Source organism: Dermacentor andersoni, chromosome 8 (assembly GCF_023375885.2).
Source record: "Dermacentor andersoni chromosome 8, qqDerAnde1_hic_scaffold, whole genome shotgun sequence".
Taxonomy (NCBI): Eukaryota; Metazoa; Arthropoda; class Arachnida; order Ixodida; family Ixodidae; genus Dermacentor; species Dermacentor andersoni.
The window spans coordinates 66938809-66951166 of NC_092821.1; the positions used below are offsets into that span (position 1 = coordinate 66938809).

Genomic DNA, 12358 nt, shown 5'->3' on the forward strand with positions numbered 1-12358 from the left:
TGCCTTTTGACAACCTGTACATAAAAAGAGCACATCGCATTGCCCGCACCAGTCACTCTAATACAGTATATCCCCCACAAGCCCATACCGTTACTTTTCAGCAATCATTTTTTCTGCGCACGACACGAGACTGGAATGGCCTGCCTGCCGAAGTTGCCACTATCATCGACCCACTTGCATTCAAGCGACTCATCGAAAATATCCCTTTGTAATTTGTAGTATCTATCTTTGTCACTAACTCCCCACTCCCTCATGTAATGTCTCAACAGAGACCTTTGAGGAAATGAATAAATAAATAAATAAACACAAAAATTAGAGTAAGCATGTCATATCATTCGCATTAGAATATTTCTAATAGCTTCAAAGAAAAATTTTGTGACGAAGCAGGCGTGTGCTCTACGTCGCGCCTCCAGTGCATGTTACAAGCATACAAGCAACCGCCTGCACAACGTGTGGCCAGATGCACCGCTGCACCGACAGTGTTGCCAACAGCATCACTCTGGCTCCAGCAGTACAGTTGGGAGCACGACTACGGGGCGATCTGCTCGCATTTTGTGTTGGCAAACCTCTAATGGCAAAACAAGCGACGTCCAAGGCAATATTTTGTCAGTGCTACACAGATACCGAGGTTGACACAAGTGGATCACAGAGCATGACCACATGCTGGAACAGGCTAGAAAATTATATATATAGTTTCATTGTGTTTACTTGCAACTGAACGATGTGGGAATAAGCAGACAAAACAGAAATACAGTCGAACCTACTTATAACAATATTGATTCAAGTGCCACAAAAAATCCATTGTTATAACCGGGTTCCACGAAAAAGGGGAATGGCGTAGCGGTTCCGAGAAAAATATAATGGCGCGAAGGTCAGTTCTCCTCCCCGCCACCTTCCTCCATCTGCCTTCTGATTGTGTTGACTCGATCAACTGTTTAACTCTGCTTCCTGCGCGCTTCAGTCGCATGTTAAGAAGCCGCGACTGTCGGCGTTCAAGAACGGCACTGGTATAACAACTGCAAAGAAGAGTCAAGAGCGGCAAATGACATACGAGCTCCACCGAGGCATCCTTTTGGTGGCCCCAAGAGGCGCCTTTTAAAATATGCGGGAAGGCTGCTATGGCAACATCTCAGCTTGAGAAATCCAGAAGAAATCCTGGAGCGAGATCGCCACAAGCATCTCGCCATATACCTCCCCACTGGCTTGCTTGAAAAAACTGCATGTCTGTCAGCCTTGCTCGCTTTATGCGAAGTTTGCCGACACCCTTCTCCAAGGCATTTAGGTGCCCCATGTAGGGAAGCGGAAGGTCCCTCGCAAAAACAGGCTCATGAGGGACTGAATAATATGCAGGACCTCCTGCGGGGACAATGTTGACGCAGCCTGCCCTACTCTGTCATCGCTGCCGTCGGTATCTGATGCAAGCATGTTTGCGACGATCGCCTCATCGGTTAGAAGCACTTTGTTTCCAAATTTATAGCAGTGCGCTTTCTTTTCACCGGCAATGTCGTGCATTGCGGATGATCAGTGGGCTGATCAGCCATCTTCCGTTTCGGTGGCATGTCAAACTAGGCTGAGAAGCAATGTGGCCAGGAATGACTTCGATGCAACGAACAAAGACAAGCACGAGCGACTTAACCCGTTAGCAAAATTGCGCAGAATGAGGGCCAGAGATTAAAGGACCAACTGTGAGGGCCGAGCGAGCAATCTGGGAGCAGCGCCGGCAGCATTGTCAGCGCAGTTGGCACGGTCCAGTCGTGTTTCGGAGGGTGGTGCAGCGCAGATCTATGGGCACAGTTCATTCGTGTTCAGAGGGGTGGAAATGTGACGGAAGGAATGTGCACGACGCTGGTGTGCATCTCTCATGGAGAGAAGCACTGGGCGGCTTGCATTTCATCTTTCCTTCTTTCTTTTGAAGGATTTCGCATTACATTACCTTTTGCTATGGACGCCCAGCAGCCATACTTCATCGTTATAAATGATAATGCGCCATGAGGACATTGAAGTAAGCAGGTTATTTCCCCATAGAAAACTTACAAAAGTTTATGGTGCAGCTGCTTTTCGTTGTTATAACCAATATGTTGTTGAAACCGGTATAGTTATAAAAAGGGTTCGACTGTACATCTCTCTTGCTGTGGTGCAAAGTAACACAAACAGCAGACATTCGGTCTGCATGTTATATTATTTCTCTAAACTTTAATTCATCTCTTGAGACAACAGATTACACAAATAACACATGTTGCCTTGAATAATTCTTGAAGGGTCACATGTCACTATGAGCAACATCACAGCATACACATGTACGTAGGCGCTTTTGTTGATATAAGTCATCCCCTCATCTTGGAGTGCAGGCCCGTGAGGAAAAGAGCGAACGGTGTTAAGTTCGAAATTTTAGCTGTTTCCGCGGTGTGTAGTGATGTAATTTTAGCATCCTTGATTATGAGTCCGCATTGTATGCACTGTGCTAGTCAGCTCAAAATGGCCGGACCTCGAGGGGCCCTTTAATGCGAAAGTGGGGGAAAATTGGGTGGGGGAACAGGTGACTGGCAACTATGTCATGAACTCTAGAATTAGAAGATGAAAGATGTGGCAGACTTCATGGAAAGAAATTGCCTCTGAGTTATGAATACCTTCTTCTGGAAGTGGAATAACAGGAAGTGGGCCTGGAAATGTCATAATGGGGACACAAGAAATGAAATAGATTTCATACTCTCTGCCGACCCTAGCATAGTGCAAGTTGTAGAAGTGTGAGGTAAGGTAAATAGCAGTGATCATAGGTTAGAGAGGTCTAGGATTGTTCTCAAATTGAAGAAAGAAAGACCTAATTAAGAGGAAACAGGCTGGCCAACCTAGATACAGTCAGGTTAGAATTAGATGAGAAGACGGGGGTAATTGGAGATCACTGGGACAGGCTGCTCATTGAACAATGGCACATACCGAGTACCACATACCCAGTTACCCTACTTAGCATCAAAGAAGTTTGTTGAATAGCAACACATGCCCATTCTTACATGCTGAGCGACCGAAGTTGGGCCCGCAGTTAGTTTTGAACCCAGTTCCCAGGGACAGCACAGCGACCAAATGCTCTACCCATTTGATCATATTCTACAGACAAACCCAAGTTGACAGGAAAGAGGTTATGTGCCGTCATACATACATACGTACGGACCTACCGCTAAATGGGTAAAGTTCTTAAAGAATGCTGTTGCATTGAAAATGAACTTTGGACCAGCAATGTAATGTGTAGGGCAGGTAACCGACAGCCTATCAGGGTTACTGAATTGTTATCAATCGAACTGACATGCAATCCTGGGCAGCAGACAGGTAGTGTGAGGACATAGAAAATTTGCAAGTTCGGGATGGTATTGTCACGTAGTACTGACGGTGAGGAAAGCAGCAATACTAAAAATGAGGAAACTAGCATGTTATTGGGTCAACTTGTGCCCTGAAAAAACATGTTATACTCAGAGAACAGTGACAGTGGCAAACACAATCCGCGATTGGTGAATATCTGAACAGCGGGTGAAGCACGTCGGCTTTTATCGATCAGTTGTCGAATGTTCCAGAGTAGCCGCTGGGAGCCGCGTGCCTTTCCACAAAGTTCTACACCATTTGTGTTGTGCTTACATGCACTCAGCTTACGCAAGGTTCAGCGACAACAGACAGCAGATAGAAGCATCGATAACATTTTGAAAACTTCCGATACATGTAGATGCGTCCTGCGCTGAGCGATAACACTTTGTAGACGGTAAAAGCGCTCACCCAAAAAGATAAACGAGGTCATGTGTCAGTATCATCTGGCACAAGACATTGTGTGACAGGAGACCCTACAGTTGACATTAAACAGGCTGATTGCAATGAGCTTAGGATGGTGCAATAACTTCTAATTAGTTGGACTACACCAATAGCTTTAAAATGCATGAGATGAAAAATTGTCTGAAATATGTTCCGCTGTCATAAGCCTTTCACAAAAGGAGGTTGCCCTGCTTTCGAGTATCCAATGTGGATTGTCCTTTGTTGCCCTTTAGGAATACTGAACCGGAAGGGTTATTTTGTGTTCCTCGGCTATGCATTGTGAAGTGCTCCTGTATTTATTCTATTGTATTTACCTCTTGTTCTTGATGCTGTAACATGACTGCAATTGCCTCACTTATTTTCTGCAGGCCTCTCAAATGCGATGAGCCTAGCTGAAAGCATCACTGCCAAAATGGCATGCCATGCCACTTCAAAGATCGGTGGTCAGTTCGAGGTTGGCATGCAGTGCAGCTTGTCTCTCGCTGACAAGTCTGTTGGGTGCTCGTTCAAACCAGGGAGTGAGTCTAGGAGCGTGCAGACTATGGAGGCTGTGGAGCAGTTAAGCTCCACCTCAGGTGGGCAATGACCGGCACTTTTTTTACATTTGCCTGCTTATACGAGCGTGGTAAATGACCAAGTCTGCCTAGCTTGGCACGACTTGCTCAAGTGTGTGTGATGTTCTGTCGCTGAGGATAAATTAGCAGGTATTTTATTGTTGCCTGCATAGTGATTGAGACAAAAGGCAAAAATACTGCTCTATTGAGCACATTGAAGTACCTTAGATGGCAGAGCTTAATCCAGAGCCCTCTTGTCCTGGTGTTGTGGCCCTTACATTGGTCCACGATAATGTTACACCCAGTGAGTCTTTTAGTTATGTATAGATCGGTGTATGAGTGTAAGAACATGAATATAGATCAATGGAGAATGTAAGTTGACCTCTGGAATTGATGTGAATAAAATTCAAACATAATGCAGTCAACTATAAAACATAACTTGTTTTATCAATATGCTCATTCATTGAGCGAGCTGAATATGGCACGGGAACTGTAAATATTCTTGTCCTGGGACAGGTTTTGGTGACGACATTCCAGAGCACATCATCGGCGATGACTAAGCGGGACTACGCATGCGCAACACTGCCCTCAGGCAATGAGCAGCATGCACTGGGCTCCTGAGGTGCACGCCAGCAATTGCTTCAGACGACCTGTACGCGTCTTGAGGTGAATGCTGGTTTTGGTCCTCTCCCGTCGATAGCAGCTTCGGGTTTTTTTTTTTTCCATGTTTACAGACTGCAGTGGCCGACGGGACCTCTTTTGTACCAACAGTTTGTCCCAGCGGACACTTATTCTTCCTCAGCACTCTTGTTACAATATGCTATCCACCTTTGCTGATGCGAAAAGTGAAGCGTTTTCCCCTTGATAAATGAGGCACTAATGAGCAATGAATTGAATCTGCTGTCATCAGGAGAACTCGTCCACGGTGCTCACTAGAGAATTCCATCACAGTGTCTTCAATTTCACTGTCAACAGGGTAGCCGTTGCACAACAAAACTTCCAGTGAAAATCGACAGTTGCTCTCTATTTTCTATTCATGTGAACCATACGGTACACTGCCACAATCTTGCTTTGCGCTTCCACCCATTTTATCACATTGTTTTCAAATGCATTTTCAAGCCCTGACATGTTATTTTTGCACAACTCGTGTTTGGACAAAGTTTGCCAATTTGGCATGTTTGGCACAATAATGACAAAAACTATGATCCTTTCTCCACTTTGACAACTGCAAACAAGAAAAATTTATTTTGTTTCACAGTATACTACATGACAGACACAGGAAGATCGTGCTAGTTATTTTGCGACAACTGACCAAAACCCAACCTGTCCTTGGTAATTCAGGTGCGTGCAGTTGCAGCGTAAGATTAGCAGAATGGTTTACAACATGTTTAATAACAGAAAGTCGAATTCGAATATGTTTTTTTTTCACAGCATAATAATGATACAGTCGCCGACTGATTTTTTTGGACACCCTATTTTCTGGGCCGGCGGGAATACTTTAACTTTGCAATATTATTGCCAATTTGCTCCATATAGTTATGTATAATAATAACGAAAATTTTGAATGTTTCGAACTGCTCTCATTTAATTTTTCTGAATTTTTCTCACAATCGCAAGTTTGAAACTACCGAAAATGCAAACAACATTGCTGTCATTTTGTTTTTCTGCAGCCTCAAAGCAGCGTTGCACACATCTCGCATGCCAATTCAGAGCTACCATTTCAGGTACAGCCTCAATAGGCACCGCTTGATGCACTCTCCCACGTGCCTTTGTGCTCTCATTGCTGTCAGCACTCATCAGTCGCATATGGCCAGTGGTACTCATTGTATCGCCAGACATGTGCATTGTGGTTTTCTGCAGCTGCATACTGTGATGCTAGGCTTAGCCACTTCAACAACCGATTGTCTTCCGTGGTTTCATCAACAGTTGTTAACAATGGTGCCGACACTGGCTTCGTCATCCGCCGCCTTCCGACAAAGGCTTTGAAGTGAGGAAATCATAGCATAGTGACGATGGAAAAGAAGTCCACCGTTATCAGGAAAGTGCAAAGGGGCTTGTCGCAATCACACGTCGCAAAAGAATTAGAACTCTCGAAGCAGACAATATCAGTCTACATAAACAAGGTAAAGATTTTGGAAGCCGCTGAGAAATCTTCCCGATCTCGACAGAAGAATGTCAGCCACAGTGCCCACCCAAAACTTGAAGCTATTCTACTGTGACTGAAAGCCATGATCGCCATGTAAGTTCTGGTGTCCGGTGATGTTTTAAATCAAAAGGCTGAAGCCGTAGCACTTCATATGAACATTGAGGATTTTCAACTTAGTGATGGCTGGGTCCAAAATGTTAAGGGGCCCCTCACCAGATGTGGCCATTTTGCGCCGGCAAGCACTGTGTATACAATGCGTGCTAGCGATCATGTCTGCTAAGTATTACATCGCTATGCTCCATGGAAAGAGCTGAAATTTCTAACCAAATGCCGTTCGCTCTTCTTGCGAGCTTTGTGCTCCCAGCTGGAGAGTTGACATATTTCTCACAAGTGCGCCTACGTACATTGCACTGCTGTAACATCACGCATAGTGACACATGACTCTGTCTGGTCTATGGCGAATTCGCCAGAGAAAGGCGCTCAAGAAAATGACAGGCCAGTGAGTGAGTTAGTGTGGACACTCAAGCAGGGTGGCTCCGTAGTCGCACCTTGGGTCAAGATCAAGCTAAACACAGCACAGGAGTTGGGGGACAAGGCACAGGAAGGCACCTCAATTCCCACACCATGCAACGTCCGGGGAACAGATGTCAGTGACCGGCCGAATGCTACAACCCAAGTTAGCCCATGATTCATACACACCTGCCCACTTGCCCTACATTGTTCGAAGGGTGTGGCAGATTCGGAGCCTGTCCAGTGGACATCATGCTACCACCCTTGATCCTCCCACCACTGCAGCGAGGAGAGCGAACATCACTTGCGGAGCAGTGTTCGGAACCACAAGCATGGGTGCAACATATCGACGACAGAGTCAAGGCCTCCTGACCATTCACAAACACAAAAAGGTCACAAGCTGCTTCAAACACCGTTGCACGAATGACTACGTTACCACTGAAAAAGACCGCTGCTAGCAGCCACACCAGTTTCGAACAGACTCGCGTGAGCCATAAGGCTCACGTTCATCGAGGAGCAGAGATATTTTCCGTGAACTACACCGCAAAGTCTGCTACCCCTGAAGGCACCCAATGACTCAACATTAGACGATTTAAGTTCGATCGAAATTGCTACGACACAGTCATGATGTACAGCAGATCGTCATGCTGGTGTATCAGCAAACGCCTTCCTGGCGCCTAAGTCAAGAACAAAGACGACATGGACGAACTGCTATTGATGAACTCATCCAAAAAGAAAAAGAAACAAACCCCTCTGTCAACTCTGCGGCTGCTTGGACATTGTCAGGTGATTCCTGGGTTTCCCTTCCAGCCTGGTGGGATACAAGTAGCAGCCGTAGTCGCTGCTGCAGCGAGCGTGTTAGCCTGCTGCAGACTCAGAAAGTGACAAAGTGGGCAGGTACAACTTGCACCGATTCGACTGCTGGCAGCTGAAGAACTTCGTAAGGAAAGTGTGCCTAAAGGAGTCACCAAGAAAACCTGAACAATGCCAATGACTTCCTCATCCACAGCTAACTGAAGAACATCAAATAGAAGGAGCATTGTCATAATCGACCGACTCGTCGATTTCCTCGCACGTAACAGCGTGTCGTGAACAGAAGAAAGGTGACAGAACCATGCGTACAGGTCAGGCAGTACGAGGTTCCATTTATTGCTTCTAAAACATTGGTGATAATTACTGTGCAGTATTTTAAAAATTTAGATGCTGTTCGTATCGGCTTTTGTTTAAAGGCACATGCTCTGAAAGCATCGGTGTTTCCATTAGAAAAAGCCAAGTGCAACATATGACGAGAGAGAAGGCAAAGCGTGCAGTGTGTGGGGGCTCCCTCAAGGTAGAGCAGGCGCTAGGTGAGAACAGGGAGGAAGTCAAGTCAATCACCAGACATTGTGATGTCGATGCTAGGCTCAAGAAAATCGAGGATTTCCAGCATGAGCTTGCGAAACAGGTCAAAGAGCTAAAAAATTAGCTAACTATGGAGCACGAAGCATGGAAGGCGGTCGAAAAAAGACCTTAAGCAGCCGAAGAAAAGCTGAACAGGGCGGCCATAGTGAACGAGAATGGATGGATATATGTATACTATGAGCGTCCTCTTTGGAACTTGATGGTGGGTTGTGCCACCAAGCTCATATATTGCCTCATGACCTACCTATGTTAAAAAAAGAAAAGAAAGGAATGAGAAAAAACACCTTGATGAATTCCCATAACCAAACTTTCTGAACCACCATTGTGAACTTTGTTTCCTTATGCGTCCGTTGTTTGTAGTTTCCCTACTTCCACCAATCTTCCAATCGCCTCTTACTAATCTCTATTGCAGACATGTTTCCTTTTCCCCAGCTCTCTCTCAAACGAATAGCTTCAAGGAGGCCAATGGTGCCTAAATCGACTGCTGGGCAGATATCTTCATATTCTTATAAAACATGCTCCATCGTTTCCTTAGCTTTGGCACAGCAAGCACATGCTTCTTCTTTCTTCTTACATCTCGCTTTATAAGTGCCTATTCTAAGGCATCCTGAGCTGACTTCGAAAAGTAATGAGCTTCCCTTCGAGTTATCATAAATTGTTTCTTTCCTAATTTGTTTTTGTTTCTTTATTTTTAGTAGTTACTCATAGCAGGTTTCCTTTCTATTGCCGCCACCCAGGAGATTATCTCGTCTCTCTGACTTTCCGCTTGACGCTCTTTGTTGCCACGTTGCTCACCATACAGGTTGTATACTTGCTGGTAACCTTCCTAGTTCTTTTCCTCCACTGTGAATCAATGTTTTTCCTGTACATATACCTGAACACTCTCTCAGCCCATTTACTTTCTTCCATATTCCTCAGTCGCTCTTCAGAATGAATTTTACTGTGATCTTCCCTCACTTCAAATCTTGTGCAGCCCATATCATCCTGTACAGCTTAATTTATGGGCTTCCTGTTGTGGGGATGCGCGACTCTCGCGCGTCCCCTGATATCCTGTTTTCCCCATCTCCTGCAATCCCGCTTCGCCGCGTGGCCTGCGTGACGCCCGTGGCGGTCGATGTGGTTGAAGCGCAGTGCGGGAGAGGGCGTGAGTGTTGCGCTGCTAATGCCGCCGACAGGCGGGGTTACTTGGGCGCCGGGAGACAAGGCGCTTCGTCTTTCCCGGCGGATCGACGAACAGCGTGGACGTCCCGCGCGCGCGCCGACCCATGCTTTTGCGAGACCGCCTCGCGTGGCCTGCCTTCGAACGCACCACCGTTCGCGTGACCGTACACACGAACGACCAGGCGTTGGGATCCAGCATGGGGCGAACATATTCGCTCACCGTCCGGTCGCTGCGAGTCGGTCTTCCTAGATTTGTTGCGCGCCCATCGGCATGTTTTGTGGATAGCAACTCGGCAGGCAGGCATTGATCTATGAAAGGTGCAATAAATGCCCTTGTGATTGTTTGCACTACTGTGTTGTCGTTCCTTTGTCCCAAGAGCGCGGAGGAGAATCCCACACTGTGAGTGCCCAATGCGAGACGTCCCGCTGATCTTTGGTTGCCATCGAGTCCTGATTGTACCCCTGATTTCTAGCAAACAACCAAATTTCCAAATGTAAGTCTTCGAACCGTTACATCTTTCCACATATCCCACAGCACCTCGTACCTATTGTATCCCTATCGCGCTCTGTGTTTCATTATGACCGCAATTGTCTTCCCCTGTATTCTTCTTTTTCTGTAGTTCCATATATGATATTCTTCTTTTAGCCATATACCAAGGTATTTATATTCTGTTACCCGAGATATATCCTGGCTCTTTATTGTCACTGTCTGTGCGCTGTTTTCATTGAATGCCATAACACTTGTTTTTTTTACGATAAATTTTAGACCTAGATTCTTGCCGTCCTGTCCACAAATATTGACAGACGTTGCATATCACTCTGCATGTTAGCTAGCCACACAATGTCATCTGCATAAAACAAACCTGGAAGCTTCTGTTCTACTACTTTACCTGCATGTTTGTATGAGAGATTAAACCCAATTTTACTTCCTTCCAGCCTCCTTTCTGTCGTCGCCATACATCATAAACAGCAGTGGAGACAAAGGACACCCCTGCCTCAGACCCTTGTTGATATCAACTTTATCCTCGCTCCTCATCTCTTCCAATTCAACACAAACTGTATCTTCTAGGTAAACATTTTTCAAAAGCTGTATACAATCATCACGTAAGCCTTCCTCTTCCAGAATATCTCGCAAAATGTTGCTGTCTGTAAAATGTTGCATGTGCTCCTGTAATGTCTAAAAAAGCTGCATATATTGGTTTACTTTCTACTCTGAATATTTCCATAGACGGAGTAAGGCCCAAAAATCATCATCCAGGTGCCTACCTTTTGTGAAGCCATCCTGATGGTCTCCCAAAATGCCATTATTCTCTGCCCCTTGTTGTAGCTTTAATTTAATTGCCTGCATTGCTAACCTTTATATTACCAATGTAATGGTCAACGGTCTATATGAGTGAATTCTATCTTTCTGCTCCTTACCACTATAAATTATATTCATTCCAGTTTGTCGTCAACTGTCTGGTATTCGTCTATCCTTCGGACATTTTTCTACTCCTTTCAACAGAGCTTCCTTACTTTTTGGACCTAGTTTATTAATCAGCCTAACGGGAACTTCATCTAGCCCTGTGGATGTCTGCTTCGGAATTTTTTCTTCGTTTTCCTTGCAGTGGAAATTTGTGAGCACCAGCTGCTTTTCCATCTGGTTCTCTTTCATGCTGTTTCTTTCCTCAAGTAAAATCTCATCATTGCCTTGAAAAGATTCGGTTGTTATATTCAGGATGTAATTTATTGCTGTTTCCTCGTTCAGTTTTACTTCCGTCTTCATCTAGGATATGTTGTATTGTTCCAGACATCCTGCCGAATAAGTTTATGTGGTTCGAAAGTTTTCTAGGTGCAGCCTTCTTTTTCTGATGTATTTCTGACAACTAATGTTGACTTTCAGCTTTTATCTTTGTTTGAACCAGTATTTGAGCCATAGAATTTTTCTCCTGGTATATTTCCCATTTTCTGGCTACTTCATCCTGCCTCAACTGTGCTTTTCTTTTATTGCCTGTGCTCTCGGATTGCTTTCTGTTGTTCGACGCTCACTTCTCGGATCTCCCTGTTCCACCAGCTTTTGGGTCTCTTTTTTCCTCTCCAACAAACATGTTGCTTCTCTTTCCGTATTTCTGTCGTTACTACACTTAGAAGCTCACTATATATCCAGTTTTTGCTTGACCATTTGTGCAATTCTTCCTCGACTCTTGTGACTATATTTGTTATTTGTTCAGTGTTGAAAATTGGGAGTGGCCATTTTCTGCTCCTTGCTCTCTTTCGCAACTACATATCCCAGTTTCAATATTCCCGCAGGGGCATCTGCGTCAGCAGGCGTTTGGTGTGTTGCGACACCACGTATGCGAACACACGAGGGTTGGACCCTCCCGCATGTAGCTGTGCACGGTTTAGCCATGCTCAGGGAAAGGGGGATCCTGGAGGTTGTGCCGATGCCGGGTGTTCGGGCCTTTCAGGCCCCCTGGCAGAGGCAACACACCTCTTTCGCCTCTGCTTCACATAGACGGCACCCCCGGACTGGCCCACCTGCGGTAAATCGGCAGTCGCCTTTTCCTTTCTCTCACACTTTTTTAACTTTCCTGTCATCTTCTCTCTTCCATTTACTTCCTTTCTCCACGGCGGCAAGGGTTAAGTTTGTGTGGCTATACTACCTTGGGTATTTATGTTTGGTTATAGTGACGGCGTACAGCTGGCGTCGTGCAGGCTTGAACACAACCTCTGCCGCGTCCCCTCGTTGGGCTCCCTGGTGGGCAGTTAGCACTGTTGCCAAACAAATACATTTTCTTATGGCAACACAAACTTC

At 45.5% G+C, this 12358-nt stretch overlaps 1 protein-coding gene across 13 annotated transcripts in view; it reads left to right on the forward strand.

Annotated features, from left to right (window-relative positions):
* LOC126538778 (uncharacterized) overlaps positions 1 to 12358 on the forward strand; it is a 353978-nt gene that overhangs the window by 212650 nt on the left and 128970 nt on the right. For 12 of the 13 annotated variants that reach the window (XM_072289734.1, XM_072289735.1, XM_072289736.1 and 9 more), the window contains one exon: positions 4161 to 4367. In XM_072289734.1, the coding sequence (XP_072145835.1) occupies positions 4161 to 4367 (207 nt within the window). Of the gene's footprint in view, positions 1 to 4160; positions 4368 to 12358 lie in introns of those variants that run through there. The other variant, XM_072289747.1, reaches the window with a different exon arrangement.